Source organism: Dipodomys merriami, unplaced genomic scaffold, assembly GCF_024711535.1.
Source record: "Dipodomys merriami isolate MVZ:Mamm:240054 unplaced genomic scaffold, mDipMer1.0.p SCAF_322, whole genome shotgun sequence".
In the NCBI taxonomy this organism is placed as follows: Eukaryota; Metazoa; Chordata; class Mammalia; order Rodentia; family Heteromyidae; genus Dipodomys; species Dipodomys merriami.
In genome coordinates, this window is record NW_027204738.1 from 898,318 (window position 1) to 917,154 (window position 18,837).

General features: G+C 46.7%; 1 protein-coding gene across 6 annotated transcripts in view; it reads right to left on the reverse strand.

Moving 5' to 3' along the window:
- The window catches only part of LOC138841569 (glucocorticoid modulatory element-binding protein 2), a 47,695-nt gene that overhangs the window by 22,253 nt on the left and 6,605 nt on the right, over positions 1-18,837 (reverse strand). For 2 of the 6 annotated variants that reach the window (XM_070042322.1, XM_070042321.1), the window contains exon 2: positions 3,584-3,772. Coding sequence is in view for 5 of the 6 variants with exons in the window: in XM_070042321.1 (XP_069898422.1) it covers positions 3,584-3,714 (131 nt within the window). In the remaining variant the exon portion in view is untranslated. Of the gene's footprint in view, positions 1-3,583; positions 3,773-4,150; positions 4,202-7,667; positions 7,916-9,875; positions 9,930-14,282; positions 14,969-18,837 lie in introns of those variants that run through there. The other 4 variants (XM_070042318.1, XM_070042316.1, XM_070042319.1 and 1 more) reach the window with 4 other exon arrangements.

Below are 18,837 nucleotides of genomic sequence, written 5' to 3' on the forward strand. Positions count from 1 at the left end.
AGAGCTGAGGGAAAGCGCCCAGGCCCCATGACCGGGCCAAAGAAAGAAAGGAAGAAACGAAGGAAGAAAGAAAGAAACAAACAAACAAACAAAGAAACAAACAAAGAAACAAAGAAAGGAAAAGAAAAGACCATTGAGGGCTGGGAAGGTGGCTCCATGGTAGAGTGCTTGCCTAGCATGCATGAAGCCCTGGGTTCGATTCTTCAGCACCACATAAACAGAAAAAGCTGGAAGTGACACTGAGGCTCAAGTAGTAGATGCTAGCTTTGAGCAAAAGAAGCTCAGAAACAGTGCCCAGGGCCTGAATTCAAGCCCCAGGACTGGCAAAAAAGAAAAGCAAAGAAAATATCTTTGAACCTGCTAGAGAGACACCTGGGGAAGACTATAGACACTGAGAAGGGGCCAGGTGCAGGAAGAGGAAGCCACTGAGCAGGTGGAGAGAACACAGGCCACGTGGCACAAACAAGAGGCTTTGGGGTTGTGCTCAGTTCTTCAGACCATTTAGACTACTTCAGTGTCACAGTGAGCCACGTGCATCCGCAGTGGGCCTCAGGGCAGAGCCACCCTAAGACATCTGCTAACATCTTAGAGGACATGATCAGTGGGTATTCCTGATCTCTTCTCTGAGCAGCTGATGGTGCCATCCCATCAGCTCATCACTCTCCCTGCCTCAAGGTTTTACCTCAAGTCAGGTCAGAAATTGGAGTTAGTCGGGCGCCGGTGGCTCACATCTGTCATCCCAGCCACCTCAGGAGGCTGAGATCTGAGGATCATGGTTCAAAGCCAGTCCAGGCAGGAAAGTTTGTGAGACTCTTATCTCCAATTAACCACCAGAAAACCAGAAGTGGCGCTGTGGCTCAAGTGATAGAGTGCTCATCTTGAGCTGAAGAGCTCAGGGACAGCACCTAGGCCGAGAGTTCAAGCCCAACGACTGACAAGAAAGGAAGGAAGGAAAAAGGAAGGAAGGAAGGAAAGAAGGAAGGAGGGGAGGGAGGGAGGGAGGGAGGAAGGGAAAGAAGGAAGGAAGGAAGGAAGGAAAGAAAAAGGAAGGGAGGGAGGGAGGGAAGGAAAGAAGGGAGGGAAAGAAGGAAGGAAGGGAGGGAAGGAAGGGAGGGAGGGAGGGAAGGAGGGAAGGAAGGAAGGAAGGAAGGAAGGAAGGAAGGAAGGAAGGAAGGAAGGAAGGAAGGAAGGATGGAAAGAAGGAAGGAAGGAAGGAAGAAAAAGGAAGGAAGGGCCAGGCGCTGGTGGCTCACGCCTGTAATCCTAGCTACTCAGGAGGCTGAGATCTGAGGATCGCGGTTCAAAGCCAGCCCGGGCAGGAGAGACCGTGAGACTCCTATCTTCAATAAACCACCAGAAAACCGGAAGTGGCGCTGTGGCTCAAGTGGTAGAGTGCTCGCCTTGAGCTGAAGAGCTGAGGGACAGCACCCAAGCCCAGAGTTCAAGCCCCACGACTGACAAAAAAAAAAAAAAAAAAAAAAAAGGAAGGAAGGAAGGAAGGGAAAGAGAAAGAAGGAAGGAAAGGAGGAAATTGGAGTTGATTAGAAATAGGGAGAGAAAGAAAGAAGGAAGGAAGGAAGGAAAAAAGAAAGAAAGAAAGGAAGGAAGGAAAGGAAAGGAAGGAAGGAAGGAAAGGAAAGGAAAGGAAAGGAAAGGAAAGGAAAGGAAAGGAAAGGAAAGGAAAGGAAAGGAAAGGAAAGGAAAGGAAAGGAAAGGAAAGGAAAGGAAAGGAAAGGAGGAAATTGGAGTTGATTAGACATACAAACGTGGACTCTGACCTTTGGGACACACTAAGAGTTACTGCAAGGCCAGCGTAAGATGAAGTGGGAACACCTGACGGCCCAGGGGGCTTTGGGAACTCAGAAAGGAAGCTCCTCCCTGTCCCCACCGAACCACAGCTGTGTACCATGCAAAGAACAATGACAGAACTGAAACACGTGTCCTGCATGGAAAACAACTTATTTCCTCGGAGGAAATAAGTCAGGAGTGGGAGGGGGAGACAAGAAGTCTCTGCAGGCTGTTAGGGGTCAAAAGAGAAACACAAGCCAGGGCATGAGCAAATATACGGCCAGTCTTAGATGACAACGGCTGAGGAAACCGAGGCGCTGTGTGCAACAGGGCAGAGGTGCACCCACAGGGCTGACGGGTGTCCCAAGGGTAAGACTACAGCTTACAGCTCAATGGAGACCCTAAGTTGAAACTCTAGTACCACAAAAAAGAAATATGAGCTGAAAACCCTCATTCAGCTGCTGTTTTAAATGGAAAATTCCAGAAACAAACCATAAGTTAAAAAAAATCCCAAGTCCTCTGGGAGGAAGAGCAAAGATTCAACACAGCCCCTCCCCCTGTCCTGCTGACTGCCCCTGCGACCTGGATCTCAGGAGCCACTATGCCAGATCCTAGCAATCTTATCTGTAAGTGGTCAAAAGAAGCACACATTTGGTCAAGTGTGAGCTTTGTGGCAACTAATACTTCATTCAGACAAAAGCTGAAAAAGATAACACAATTTCATGAGGAATGTCAAGAAAGTCATGGGCTTTTCAACTTGCTAACTTCCTTTATATTCTCTTTCTTTTGTTCTTTTTAAAATTGTTATTATAAAAGTGATGTACAGAGGGTTACCATTTTTTAAGTCAGGTAATGAGTACATTTCTTTTGGGGCATGTCACCTCTTCCTTTGCTCTCTCCCAGTTTTTCCCTCCCATCCCCAACCACAGTTGTGTAATTCATTTTCAACAGTCTGTCTAGTGAGTACCTCAGCTCCATTCGTTCACCCTTTGTCCCTCCAGATAAATGACAAAAAGACAAAGTCTTTCTTTCTGTTTTGTTTTTGGGTTTTTTTGTTGTTGGTGGTGGTTTTTGTTTTTTTGGTCAGTCGTGGTGCTTGAACTCTGGGCCTGGGCGCTGCCCCTCAGCTCTTCAGCTCAAGGCAAGTGCTCTACCACCTGAGCCACGGTGCCACTTACCATTTTCTGGTGATTAATTGGAGATAAGAGTCTCACAGACTTTCCTACCCGGTCTGGCTTTGAACCTTGATCCTCAGATCTCAGCCTCCTGAGTATCTAAGATTACAGGTCTGAGCCACTGGTGCCTGGCCAAAGTCTGTCTTTCTTTCTTTCTTTCTTTCTTTCTTTCTTTCTTTCTTTCTTTCTTTCTTTCTTTCTTCCTTCCTTCCTTCCTTCTCTCTCTCTCTCTCTCTCTCTCTCTCTCTCTCTCTCTCTCCCTCTCTCTCTCTCCTCAGTCTTACACTTACTAGGCAAACACTCTACCACTTGAACCATACATACCACCTCCAGACCTTCAAGTTCATTTCTTGAACATGGACTCATAAAAATGAAATCACCTTACTATTATAGTTATCAAAAGGGAAACCAAGCAGCCACGCTGAGTAGCTGAGGTATCGCTCCATAGTCTGCACTGATCCTCTTATGAGATACCATTTACTCTTTACCCTTAAATATACTGGGTTTAGTCTGAGAATCTCACAGGTAAAGAAATGCTGGAGCTTGCCCCTATACTTGGCACATCAGCTATGCCAGAATAACCCGACCTAGCCCACTCCAGGACTGATGGTCAGTCTTACCCGTGAGCAGCCAGGTTTGTTGTTACCAGCACTGTCTTCACCTCCTCCACACCACTGCCGTCCACCGCGGTGTCTGGAGTTGTCACAACCACCACCTCCTCCATGTGGACACTCACATCAGGGGTGGCCATGGCTTCGTGGAATAGGATGCCCAGGATTAGCAGTGACACCCCTCCAGGGTCCCAAGTCCTGGGGAGACAAGGCAGAGTTACAGCATGGTCCACTTAATTGTTCCACAGAGCACCCAGCTTAGTGGCAGAGCACATGCTTAGCACATGCAAGTCACAGGCGTCAATTTCTAGCACAAAACAGATGAGAAGCCCGGTGCTGGTGGCTCAACACCTATAATCCTAGACACTCAGGAGGCTACTGAGGATTGCGGTTCAAAGCCAGCCTGGTCAGGAAAGTACATGAGACTCTTCTCTCTAATTAACCACCAGAAAGCCAGAAGTGGTGCTATGGCTCGAGTGGTAGACCTCTCTTCTTGAGCTGAACAGCTGAGGGACAGCGCCCAACCTCAAAAAAAAAAAAAAAAAAAAAAAAAGCAAACGAGAAGAATTTGCTCACATGGCACTCTACAGATGGCGTCTCTCAGTAACAGTGACAATCCTCCAGCCCTCCAAGTCCCTTCCCACTGCTCCCTGACAAGAAGCAAAACAGGAACTACTCCAGATTGGCTTGTCTACAGTAGTGCGGCACCACCCACAGACTCCACCGTGGGTGCCCACATTCCCACAGAAGTTACCACCCACGGACTCTACTGTGGATGCCCACGCTCCCACAGAAGTCACCACCCACGGTCTCCGCTGTGGATGCCCACACTCCCAGAGAAGTCACCACCCACTGTCTCCGCCATGGATGCCCACGCTCCCACAGAAGTCACCACCCACGGTCTCTGCCATGGATGCCCACACACGCTCCCACAGAAGTCACCACCCACGGTCTCTGCCATGGATGCCCACACACGCTCCCACAGAAGTCACCACCCACAGTCTCCACACGCTCCCACAGAAGTCACCACCCACAGTCTCTGCCATGGATGCCCACGCTCCCACAGAAGTCACCACCCACGGTCTCTGCCATGGATGCCCACACACGCTTCCACAGAAGTCACCACCCACAGTCTCCACACGCTCCCACAGAAGTCACCACCCACAGTCTCTGCCGTGGATGCCCACGCTCCCACAGAAGTCACCACCCACGGTCTCTGCCGTGGATGCCCACGCTCCCACAGAAGTCATTACCCAAGGTTTCCACCGTGGATGCCCATGCTCCCACAGAAGTCACCACCCACGGTCTCCGCTGTGGATGCCCACGCTCCCACAGAAGTCACCACCCACGGTCTCCACACGCTCCCACAGAAGTCACCACCCACAGTCTCCGTCGTGGATGCCCACGCTCTCACAGAAGTCACCACCCACGGTCTCCACACGTTCCCACAGAAGTTACAGGGTCGCTTGACCGCAGAGGAAGATCAGATGCTAGGGTGACTTATCCAAATGAGCACTCTCTGGTTGCTACCTTTCATTCTTTTCCCTCTGTATCTTCTGGCCAAAGTCAATGGGGAGACTGAAGCCCAGGACTGAGCATAGGTTCAGAGAGAAAATACCCAGGAATCCAGGTGCCAGTGTCTCATGCCTGTAATCCTAGTTATTCAGGAGACTAAGATCTGAGGATTGCAGTTCGAAGCCAGCCAAAGCAAGAAAGCCCATAAGATTCTTATCTCTAATTAAACCAAATAAGCCAGAGAAAGAGCTGTCGCTCAAGAGCACTAGACTTGAACACAAAAGCTCAGGGACAGCACCTAGGCTCTCAGTTTAATCCCCAGGATCAGCAAAAAGAGAACACACCCAGGATGTCCTTTCTGTGGCCTGGGGAAAAGATGGGAAATTAACTCAGGACAGAAAGGGACAAATGCCTTGGTCTGGTTTGTTTTCTAGACTAGGGATTGAACACAGGTCTTTGTGCACATTAGACAATGCTTATTCTCTTTGCTGGTCCTGGGGCTTGAACTCAGGGCCTGGCGCTGTCCCTGAGCTTCATTTACTCAAGGCTAGCACTCTACCACTTGGGCCACAGTGCCACTTCTGGCTTTTTCTAAGTAGTTTATTGCAAATAAGAGTCTCACATACTTTTCTGCCCAGGCTGGGCTTCAAACCGTGATCCTCGGATTTCAGCCTCTTGAGCTGCTAGTATTATAAGCGTGAGCCACTGGTGCCTGGTGCCCATTTTTAATTATTACCTTTTTTTTTTTTTGGCTCAGTCATGGGGCTTGAACTCATCAGGACCTGGGCGCTGTCCCTGAGCTCTTCAGCTCAAGGCAAGGGCTCTACCTCTTGAGCCACAGCACCACCTCTGGTTTTCTGGTGGTTTATTGGAGATGAGTCTCATGGACTTTCCTGCCTGGGCTGGCTTTGAACCACAATCCTCAGCTCTCAGCCTCCTGAGTGTCTAGGATAACGGTGCCTAGCTAGTTATTACCCTTTTTTTCCCTGCTGGTCCTGCCTTTGTTCCAGCTCTGCCACGGCACCCAAGTCAGGAGAAGAGGCTTCCCTCCTGACTCCAGGTGGAACTCTGGCGTAGGTCCACACACCCTCACTCCCATCCCATCCTGGCCCAGGGAAGATTCAGTCACAAGATGCTGACACATATATAACAACCACAGGGCAAGAAAAAGCACTGTGGATAGGAGCAAAGTGCACACAGGTGTGCACACGGCTTCATGGGAGCACATGGACCATCCTGGGACAATCTACCTGTGGTCTTAACCCTGCATGGCAACCAAAGGCTTCGAGAACAGAGAGGGCAGACCACACTCCCCCCTCAGACAGACCCCACAGGCAGACCCCCGACGGTGTCCCCACAGGCTACAGCCAGAAGAACTGCCAAGGCCCTGAAAACTGAACTGAGCACCACACAGGAGGGGTTCAAAGTGCTCAGCCAGCTGTGTGTGGTGGTGCGTGCCTGTAATCCCAGTGTGAGGGAGGTTTAGATAGTAGAATCACAAGTTCCAGGCTAACCAGGCAAATAAGACCCTGTCTCAACAAGACAAAACAAAACAAAAACAACACCCAGGCACCACTGGCTGGGATCTGAGGACAGCCTGAGCAGACAAACCTGCAAGACTCTTATCTCCAATTCGCCAACAAAAAGTTAGAAGTAAAGGTATGGCTCAAGTGGTAGAGCATCATCCATGAGTTAAAAAGCCAAAGGAGAATATGAGGTCCTGAGTTCAAGCCCCAGTACCAGAAAAAAAAAAAATCAGCCTGACCAGCCAGGTCTAGCTCTTGCTATAATAGCAATGCTAGCCATGAGACTGAAACAAGACTCAAGTTTCATAGCATAACACTCAAATTATCTAAGCATAATACAGAATTGTATGATCTACAATGAAGCCAGCAAAGTCTAGCTCTCAAGGGAAAAAATAATCATGAGAAAGACATCAGGAAAAATAATTCCATTCATAATTGCCTCCAAAATAACTTCATGTTAGGTATCAAACTAGGAAGTGAAAGACTTCTATAAGACCTTAAAAAACAAACTAAAGAAGACATCAGAAGATGGAAAAGCATCTCATGCTTGTGGACTGTCAAAATATTGTAAAAATTATCATACTGCCAAAAACAATATACAATACCATGCCCATTGAAATCCCATTATAATTCCTCACAGAATTATAGAAATCAATGAAAAAAAATCATAGGGGGGAGAAAATACCCAGAATTAAAAAAGCAATTCTAAGTAATAAGAGCACAGCTGGAGGTATCACAATACCAGACTTCGAATTATATTACAGAGCTGGGCTCTGGTGGTTCACACCTAGCTACTCAGGAGGCTGGGATCTGAGGATCGCAGTTCAAAGCCAGCAGGAAAGTCTGTGAAAATCTTCTCTCCAATTAGTCACTAAAAAAGGGGGAGTAGGGGAGAAAGAAGAGTTGTGGCTCAAGTGGTAGAGTACTAGGCTTGAGCAAAAAGCTCAGGGACAGTGCCCAGGCCCAGAGGTCAAACCCCAGGACTGGCCAAACAAAACAAAACAAAACAAGTTAGGAAGGCTGGGAATGTGGCTTAGTGGTAGAGTGCTTACCTAGCATGCATGAAGCCCTGGATTCCATTCCTCAGTACCACATACACAGAAAAAGGTGAAAATAGATCTGTGGCTCAAGTGGTAGAGTGCTGGCCTTGAGCAAAAGCAGCTCAGAGACAGTGCCCAGGCCCTGAGATCAAGCCGTAGGATTGGCAAAAAAAAAAGTTAGGAGTTAGAGGCATGGCTCAGTTAGGAGAGCACTAGCCAGCAAAAGTGGCAGGTACTGAGGTCGAGTCCTGGTCTCAAACCTAAAAAAAAAAGAAAACCAATTATACTATAGAACCATAGTAACAAAAACAGCAGGGTACCAGCAGCAAAACAGACCCAAAGGTCAATGGAACAGCATAGAAGATCCAGAAATAAAACCACACACCTACAGCCAATTAGTTTTCAACAAAGTAAAAGCCTTTCAACAAGTGATTCTGGGAAAACTGGGAATTTATGTACAGGAGACCAAAACTGGACCTGTATTTCTAATTAAAAAAATCTCTATCCTGTATAAAAATCAGCTCCAGTTGAATCAAAGAGCTCAAAGTAAGACCTGAAACTTTAAATCTACTACAAGAAAATATGTAGCCAGCCAGTGATTCCATGCCTTGAGGTGTCTGCGTGTTTACACCCATCGTTCTGCTGGCCGCCCGCCTGTGCAGGTGGCCCCTGCCCTGCCCTCCACGGGTCTAGGTTCCCAGGGCTGTTCCAGATAACTGCCAGTGTCACTGAGGCTCCTGTCCTGTGGCCCTGGGCCCAGGCTCCATTAACCTAAATGTAGCTCCTTAGCGCTAACCTAGGAACCACCACTGCCCGCAGAGGGGCTAGGCCCCCCAAGCCCTGGCCCCAGGCGTAGGTCCTTCAGCATTGAACACTTCCTTGCTTTTTTCACATGTTTTATGGAATTGTTCACATGGTTTGAAATAATAAAATGTAGAAAGAAAGAAAATATGTAGCCAGATGCCAGTGGCTCATGCCTATCATCCTAGCTACTCAGGAGGCTGAGATCTGAGGATCATAGTCCAAATCCAGGCTGGCCAGGAAAGTCCATGAGACTCTTATCTCCAATGAACCATCAGAAAACCAGAAGTGATGCTGTGGCTCAAGTGGTAGAGCACTAGCCTTGAGCTAAAGAGCTGAGGGACAGTGCCCAGGCCCAGAGTTCAAGCACCACGACCAACAAAAAAAGAAAAAGAAAATACAGGAAGTGGTGCTGTGGCTCAAGCGGTAGGTGCTCACCTTGAGCTGAAGACTAGGAACAGCACTCAGGCCCAGAGTTCAAGCCCCACGACCAACCAAAATCAAAAAAAAAAAAAAAAAAGAAAATACATAGGAAAAACTCTGAAAGATATAGGCACAAGTTAATTTTCCCTGACTAGGACTCCAGATGCCCAGAGGACAGGAATTGAAAGACAGAACTAACAATAGTAAATTAAAGAGTTTATAAACAGCAAAAAAACAGTCACAGAGACCAAAAAAAGGGATTCCATAGAATGGGAGAACATTTTTGCTAGTTATTCAGCAGATAACAGATTAATATCCAAAATATACAGAGAACTCAAAAAAGTAAACAGCATGAGAACAAGTAATCCAATCAACAAATGGGCAAATAGTTCTCACAAAAAGAAATACAACATCCTTAGCCATAAAGGAAATGCAAATCAAAACTACACTAAGACTTCATTTCACTCCAGTCAAAGTGGTAGCCAAAAAAAAAAACACACACACACACACAAATGCTATCGAGGATATGTGGAAAGAAGATCCTGATATACTGCTACACTGCTGTGGGATGAAAACTACTGCAGCCTGTGAGGAAATCAGTGTGGAGGCTCCTCAAAGCCTATAAGGAGGGCTTCCTTAGGGCCTCTCAGAGCACCACTGGACATATCTCCAAAGGAGAGTAAATTAGTACATAAGAAAGACACCTGCATATACATGTGTGTCACGATGTTTACAACAACCAAACGATGGACTAAAACAAGGCTCCCAACAACAGATACATGGATAAAGATGTTGTGAGAAAAATGTTATACATAATATATATATGCACAGCCAGGCACTGGTAGCTCATGTCTGTAATCCTAGCTACTCAGGAGGCTGAGATCTGAGGATTGTGGTTCAAAGCCAGCCTGGGCTCAAAAGTCTTGAGACTCTTATCTCCAATAAACCACTAGAAAAATGGAAGTGGTGCTGTGGCTCAAGTGGTAGAGCACTTACCTTGAGCTGAAGAGCTCAGGGACAGCGCCCAGGCCCAGAGTTCAAGACCCACAACTGACAAAAATAAAAAAGAAAGTAATAATTAAAAAACATATATATATGCACATATATACCATGGAATATTTTATATAACCATAAAGAAAAATGAAATCATTTCATTAAGACAAGCTCTCTATTTGTTTTTGCTCATATATGGAAGCTAGACCTAAAAGATACATATTCACGGACATATACCTACCCATATACCCATATACTTATACAGTTAAACCCAGAATGAATCAAGCTAAGAAATTACTCAGGAAGAGCAGTGAGGAAGAATGGAAAAAGAAGGAGGGTAAATAAATAACTTTGTTATATACCGCAAGTCTGTATGAAGAAAGCATTGAGGGTATGGGAAGGTGGCTCAGTGGTAGAGTGCTTGCCTTGAATGCATGAGGCCCTGGGTTTGATTCCTCAGCACCACATAAGCAAGCCCCACAACCAACAAAAAAAGGAAAAAAAAAAAAAAAAAAAAGGCATTGAGAAACTCAATGAAATGAGGTTGTGGCCAGGGTGCCAAGTGGCAGAGGGGGTGGGAAACAGACTGTCGGTGGGTGGGGACTAGCGGGAGGGGTTGGACTAGTGGGAGGATAAAGGAGGTTGAATACTGTCAATAGGTTATTTGCAATTATGAAAACAAAACTCGGAAATACGTTGGGGATGCTGTATTTGGGGGGGAGCAGGGAATAGGGCAAGGAGCGTAACAGAAGGGGTGAGATTGATTGGAAAACTGTAAACATATGTGAAGATGCAATAATAAAAACCCCCTCTGTATAAGTAACATAAGCTAATAAACAACATGCTTTATCATATGAGAAAACTTAAGTGACTGGATTCTCATCAGATACAATGAGGCTGGAAGACAGGAAACTTTTTTGGGGGGGGGGGGTCCTGGACTTGAACTCTGGGCCAGGGCGCTGTCCCTGAGCTTCTTTTGCTCAAGGTTAGTGCTCTACCACTTGAGCCATAGCACCAGTCCCAGCCTTATTTGAGTAGTTGACTGGAGATAAGTTTCAGAGACTTTCCTGCCAGGGCTGGCTTTGAACTGAAATCTTCAGATCTCAGCTTCCTGAGTAGCTAAGATTACAGGCGTGAGCCACCTCATAAATAAATATATTTATTTTGTCGGCTGTGAGGCTTACACTCTAGGCCTGGGCACTGTCCCTGAGCTCTTCAGCTCAAGGCTAGCACTCTACCTCTTGAGCCACAGTTCCACTTCCAGCTTTTTCTGTTTATGTGGTGCTGAAGAATCGAACCCAGGGCCTCATGAATGCGAGGCAAGCACTCTACCGCTGAGCCACCTTCCCAGCCCCACTAGTTAATATTTTTAACTATATTAAAGAAAACAAATTCAATCCCCAACACTGGGGCAACAGAGGAAGAGATCGAGTATAAAATAAATGTTAATCTAGGATTCTGCAACTTTGAAATATCCTTTAGAAATAAAGGCAAAGTAAAGACTTTCCATGTGAAGGGAAATGAAGAGATCACTCACAAATGGGCTCTAAAAGAAAGGACAATGGAAGTCTAGAAAATAGAAAAGTAGGGCCTGAAGCTTCAGTAATGAAGAGCTACACAAATGGGAAACTCAACAAACTATTTTCTCAAGCTAGGCCCAGCAGCATGTGTACATGTGTCATTTATCTTAGGAGACTGAATCAGGATGATCACTAAAACCCAGGGGTTCAAGACCAGCCTAGACAACGTAGATGGATCCTGTCTCAAAAAAACAAAAGCAGGGGCTGGGAAAGTGGCTCAGTGGTAGAGTGCTTGCCTTGCATGCATGAGGCCCTGGGTTCAATTCCTCAGCACCACATAAGCAGAAAAAGCTGGAAGTGGCGCTGTGGCTCAAACTGGTAGAGCGCTAGCCTTGAGCTGAAGAGCTGAGGGACATCGCCTAGGCCCAGAGTTCAGGTCCCACGACCGGCAAAAAAAAAAAAAAAAAAAAAAAAAGCAAAAAGCCAGATGCCAGTGAATCATGCCTATACTCCTAGCTACTCTGAAGGCTGAGATTTGAGGATTGTGGTTTGAAGCCAGCTCAGACAGGAAATAAGACTCTTCTCTCCAATTAACCACCAAAAGGCTAGAAGTAGAGCTGTGTAGAGAACTCAGGCCCTGAGTTTCAGTCCCCACAACTGGCACACACATGCACACACAAATGACTATGTATAGCAGCTGAAAGTACACTTACAACAAACACTATCAATGAGGGGGGAGGGGTATGCTGTATAATGCCAGTTAGATGGGCCAACATTGTGAATTCGAAAAGCAAATGTTGGAGGGGATGTGGGGGGAAGGAACCCCACTGCACTGTTGGTGGGAATATAAACTAGTATAACCACTCTGGACTTCAGTCTATAGATTCTTCAAAATCTAAACAACCCTCTCTACAACTCAGCCATACCACTCCTGGGCATCTACCCTGAGCATCATGAGCCAGAATATAAGGACACCTGCACATGCATGTTCATCGCTGCCCTATCCACAGCCAAGATATGGAAACAGCCCAGATACCTCACAATAGGTGAGTAGATCCAAAAAATGTAGAACCTACAGGGCTGGGAAGATGGCTCAGTGGTAGAGCACTTGCCTCGCATATATGAGGCCCTGGGCTCAATTCCTCAGCACCACATAACCAGAAAAGTTCGGAAGTGGCGCTGTGGCTCAAGTGGTAGAGCACTAGCCTTGAGCTGAAGAGCTGAGGAACAGCACCCAGGCCCAGAGTTCAGACCCCATGACCAAAAAAAAAGCAAAACCTATATACAATGGAATTAGAATAAAATATCATGTTTTGCAGGGAAATGGATGCAACTAGAACAAAGTATGTTAAATGAGGTAAGCCAAGCTCAGAGAGACAAACAGCACATGTTCTCTCTTGCATGCAGAAATTAGATCTAAAATACACTGGAATATGATAAACTACACAGAATTCTAGATATTCACAGTGAGACCAAAAGAAGAGAGAGGGGTAGGGAGATTCAGGGAGAGAGAGAGAGGGGGAGAGGGGGAGAGAAGGAGAGAAGGAGAGAGGGAGAGAGGGAGAGAGGGAGAGAGGGAAAGAGGGAGAGGGGGAGAGAGGAAGAAGAGAGGGGGAGAGAGGGAGGGGCAAAGGGAAAGAGAGGGGGAGGGGGAGGGGGTGAGGGAGAGGGAGAGGGAGAGGGAGAGGGAGAGGGAAAGGCCACTGTCTAGGTACTAGTGACTCATGCCTATATTCCTGGCTACTGATATCTAGAGGAACAAGGTTTGATGCCAGCCCAGGAAATTCATGAGTCCATCTAAAAAAAAAAAAAGCAAAAGCAGGACTAGAGGCCTGGCTCATGTGACAGAGTACCAGTTCAGTTCAGCAAATATAAGGAAGGCCCCGATTCAAGCCCTAGGACCACCAAAGTTAAAAAAAAAAAAATACAGGGGCTGGGAATGTAGATTAGAGGTAGAGTGCTTGCCTAGCATGCAGGAAGTCCTGGGTTCAATCCCTCAGCACCACTTACACAGACCAAACCAAAAGTGGTGCTGTGGCTCAAGTGGTAGAGTGCTAGCCTTGAGCAAAAAAAACCTCAGGGATAGTGCCCAGATCCTGAGTTCAAACCCCAGGACTAGCAAAAACAAACTCATGTCCACTTGAAAATTTGTATTTTTTTTTTCAAATTTTCCTATCAGCTTTATTCACAATAAACAAAACCCCAAACTGACCATGTATCATTAGATTCATGAAAAGCTATTGTATATTCATGAACAATACTCACAGATAAAATAGAATGAATTGGGGCTGGGAAGGTGGCTCAGTGGTAGAGCGCTTGCCTTGTATGCATGAGGCCCTGGGTTCGATTCCTCAGCACCACATAAACAAAAAGAAAAAAGCCAGAAGTGGTGCTGTGGCTCAAGTGGTAGAGCACTAGCCTTGAGCTGAAGAGCTGAGGGACAGCACCCCAGGCCCAGAGTTCAGGCCCCATGACTGGACCCCCCCCAAAAAAGAATGAATTACCAATACACAAACAGCATATATGAATCTAAAAAAAATTATGAAAGAAAGAAGCTAGACAAGAGTCTACTAATCTACTTGCCTAATTTTTTTATTTGTTTTTGTTTTTGTTTTTTTGGGGTTCGGTTGTGGGGTCTGAACTCTAGGCCTGGGCGCTGTCCCTCAGCTCTTCAGCTCAAGGCTAGTGCTCTACTACTTGAGCCACAGTGCCGCTTCCGGCTTTTTTCTTTTTTTTTCTTATGTGGTGCTGAGGAATTGAACCCAGGGCCTCAGGCATGCAAGGCAAGTGCTCTACCACTGAGCCACCTTCCCAGCCCTACTTGCCTAATTTTTATAAAATAGTACAACAGACAAAAATAAATCTAGAGTAACAACAAATCAATAAATACCTCAGACCTGAAATAAGAGAGTGACTATGACACTGGACGTTGGCCCTGACTTCTCGAGGATTAAGGGCTAGGCTCTCCAACTCAGAGGCTTATAGCTCTAGACTCTGAGAATCAGAAACTCATGGCTCCAAATCCTCATCATGGAGGCTTCCGGTGCTCTTGCTGAAGGCGTCCTGCTCCAGGCTTGGAGTAGCAGCAGCCCAGGACACTGTGTGCAGGTAGTGTCACAGCTCTGAGTTTCATTTCCCGGCCCTGTCATTCTCTGGAGCTCTTCCGGCACCCAGTTCTAAAGTACCTGGCCTTCTGCAATCTGGCTCTTTACAGACCCCTGCTTTCCATAATTTTAGCCCCCTAACACCTCTCACTTTCCTAGCACTTCTTCAGCAGTCTTCAATTTCTGCTCCCAGCTATTCTCTACAAGATTTTTTAGTTGGCTAATTATTTTGTAGTATTGGGGTTTGAACTAAAGGCATCATGCTTGCTAGCTAGCCCTCTACCACAAATGCTATACCTCTAGCCCTTTTCACTCAGGTTATTTCCGAAATACAATCTCACTTTTGGCTTGGTGGGGCTGGCCCCGACTGTACTCTTTCCATTTTGCCCTTCCCACTACAGCTGGGATAACAGATGTAACAGATAACTGCCTATCCGGCCTTCTCTGTTGAGATGGGGTCTCATGGTCTCTGGAGCTCCCCGTGGGCTGGCCTGGAGCCACAGTGCTCCCAACTCCAGCTTCCTGAGGAGCTAGGATGACAGGTGAGATCCACCACATCCAGCTCTCCGGAAAGCTTTAGCTGCCGCTGAGCCGCTGAGTAAGCTTCAGACCTATAGCCCTAAGTCCTCAGGGGCCTAAAACCTTGGAGTCATTCTCCAGCCGCTTTTTTATTTTCTGTGTCGGTCCTGGGGCTTGGACTCAGGGCCTAGGCATTGTTCCTGAGCTGGTGCTCTAATACTTTGAGTCACAGCCCCTCTTGTTTTTTTCTAGTGGTTAATTGGAGATAAGAGTCTCACGGTGGGGCTGGGAAGGTAGTTCAGCGGTAGAGTGCATGCCTTGCAAGCATGAGGCCCTGGGTTCGATTCCTCAGCACCACATAAACAGAAAAAGCCGGAAGTGGCGCTGTGGCTCCAGTGGTAGAGTGCTAGCCTTGAGCTGAAGAGCTGAGGGACAGCGCCCAGACCCAGAGTTCAGGCCCCATGACAGGCAAAAAAAAAAAAAGAGTCTCACGATCGGGCCGGGAAGGTGGCTCAGTGGTAGAGTGCTTATCTTGCATGCATGAGGCCCTGGGTTCAATTCCTCAGCACCACATAAACAGAGAAAGCCGGAAGTGGCACTATGGCTCAAGAGGTATAGTGCTTGCCTTGAGCTGAAGAGCTAAGGGACAGTGCCCAGGCCCAGAGTTCAGGCTCACAACCAACCAAAAAAAAAAAAGAGTCTCATGAACTTTTCTGTCCAGACTGGCTTGAACTGTGATCCTCAGATCCTGCCTCCTGAGTAGCTAGGATTCCAGGCCTGAGCCACTGGTGCCCAACTGCAGATACTTTCTAGAGAGATCAAAGGATCACAGCTTGAAGCCAGCCAGGGCAGGAGAGTTCATGAGACTCTTCTAATTAACCACCAAATATCCAGAAGTAGAGCTGTGGCTCAAAATGATAAAGCATCAGCCTTGAGCAAAAAAGCTCAGAAACAGTGCCTAGGACCTGATTACAAGCCTATGACCAACCAAAAAAAAGAAAACAAAGAAAAAATGACCATTCAGTTGCAAGCTCCCCACTGAAGGCAATGGGCACACACGGAAGATTTGGCAGCCCTCACTCAAGTGGAAAACATACCAGGAGCCAGGCACCAGTGACTCACACCCGTAAACCTAACTACTCAGGAGGCTGAGATTTGAGGATCAAGGTTCAAAGCCAGACCAGGCAGGAAAGTCCCTGAGACTCTTATCTCCAATAATCAGAAGGAAAAAAAAAAAGCCAGAAGTGGTTCCATGGCTCAAGTATAGAGTGCTAGCCTTGAGCACAGAAGCTCAGAGACAGTGCCCAGGCCCAGAGTTCAAGTCCCAGGACTGGCAAAAAAACAAAAACACTGAGGGGTATTTATAATGAAGAGCTAACATTTCCTTCCACAAACTTGATCCAACAACACTAATTCCCTCAGCCTAATCCCTGAGGGACGGTTGAATCCTCGGTCTCAAGCAGAGGAGAAAGGTGACTCTACCAGTGACAGCACAGAGGTCCAACTACAGGATCTCCTCGCAGGCCCTGCACAGATTGCTCAATGTTCAGGTCATGAGGAGGAGGTGATCACAGAGAAGCACCAGGAAGAATTCCAGGGTGACAGACTATTCTGTATTCTCATTGCTGTGTAGTTACAAGAAGCTGCATGTGCTGAAATTCCTTCAATTTTATATATATATATATATATATATATATATATATATATATATATATAATATATATATATTATATATATATATATATATATATATATATACACACATATACATATATGTTTATTTACCACTTTTAAATCTTTTTAAAAAAAGCAGTAAAAAATGTTACTGGATACATGTGATATGGTAAATTGATTTCCAACAGGAATGTTAAGACCATTCAATGGGGAGTCTTTAAAAAAAAAAAAATGATGCTTCTGGGTGCCATGGCTCACACGCCTGTACTCCTAGCTACTCAGGAGGCTGAGATCTGAGGATCACGGTTCAAAGTCAGCTGAGGGAAGGAAAGTCTGTGAGACTCTTATCTCCAATAAACCACTAGAAAACTGGAAGTGGTGCTGTGGCTCAAGTGGTAGAGTGCTTGCCTTGAGCTGAAACACTCAGGGACAGCATCCAGGCCCAGAGTTCAAGCCCCACGACCAAAAAAAAAAAAAAAAAAGACACTGCGCTAGTTGGGTGCTGGTGGTTCTTGCCTGGAATCCTATCTACTCAAGAGTCTGAGATCCAGCCCAGGCAGGAAAGTCCATGAGACATTTTTTTTTTTTTTGGACAGGCCTGGGGCTTGAACTCAGGGCCTGAGCACTGTCCCTAAACTTGTTTTGCTCATGGCTAGCACTCTACCACTTGAGCAGCAGCACCACTTCCAACCTTTTCTGTTTATGTGGTACTGAGGAATCAAACCCAAGACTTCATGCATGCGAGGCACCAAGCCACATTCCCATTATCTCCAATTAACCAACAGAAAACTGGAAGTAGTGCTATGATTCAAAGTGGTAGCTCACCAGTCCTGAGCAAAAGAGTTCAGGGACAGCAACCAGGCGCTGAGTTCAAGCTCCACAACAAAACACTGGGTAACACTAGGTATCCATGAACAAACAAAATAATAATTCCCTATTCTGCCATAGCCAAGACCTGCCATCACAGACCTGACCAGTTTCTTCCAGCTGAGCAGCACTGGTGCCTTTTTTTTTTTTTTTTTTTGTCGGCCGTGGGGCTTGAACTCTGGGCCTGGGCGCTGTCCCTCAGCTCTTCAGCTCAAGGCGAGCGCTCTACCACTTGAGCTACAGCGCCACTTCCGGTTTTCTGGTGGTTTATTGGAGATAGGAGTCTCCCGGTCTCTCCTGCCCGGGCTGGCTTTGAACTGCGATCCTCAGATCTCAGCCTCCTGAGTAGCTAGGATTACAGGCGTGAGCCACCAGCGCCCGGCAATATATATATATATATTTTTTTTTTTTTTTTTGGGGGGGGGTCCAGTCGTGGGCCTGAACTCTGGGCCTGGGCGCCGTCCCTCAGCTCTTCAGCTCAAGGCTAGCACTCTACCATTTGAGCCACAGCACCACTTCCGGCTTTTTTCTTTTTGCTTATGTGGTGCTGAGGAATCGAACCCAGGGCCTCATGCATGCAAGGCAAGCGCTCTACCACTGAGCCACCTTTCCAGCCCTACTGGTGCCTTTTAAAAGAAAAAAATAGTGCTAGATAACTGTTTGTCCATGCAAATTCTTTTTTTTTTTTTTTGGGGGGGGGGGTTGGTTGTGGGGCTTGAACTCTGGGCCTGGGCGCTGTCCCTCAGCTCTTCAGCTCAAGGCTAGTGCTCTACCACTTGAGCCACAGCGCCACTTCCAGTTTTCTGAGTGCTTATTGGAGATACAGTTTCATGGACTTTCCTGCCTGGGCTGGCTTTGAACTGGGATCCTCAGATCTTAGTCTCCTGAGTAGCTAGGATGACAGGCAAGAGCCACAGGCGCCTGGCTTTTTTTTTTTTGTCAATTGTGGGACTTGACTCTGGGCCTGGGCGCTGTTCCTCAGCTCTTAAGCTTAAGGCTAATGCCCTACTACTTGAACCATAGCACCACTTCCGGCTTTTTCTATTTATGTGGTGCTGAGGAATCAAATCCAGGGCCTTAGGCATGCAAGGCAAGCGCTCTACCCTTGAGCCACCTTCCTAGCCCCCATGCAAATTCTAACCTTACATTATGTGCAAAATTTACTCAAAATGGTCAAACCAGCCAGGAACCAGTGGCTTGTGCCTAATCCCAGCTAGCTACTCAAGAGGCTGAGCCCTAAGAGCCTCACTGTGAAGCCAGGCCAGGCAAGCAAATCCAAGA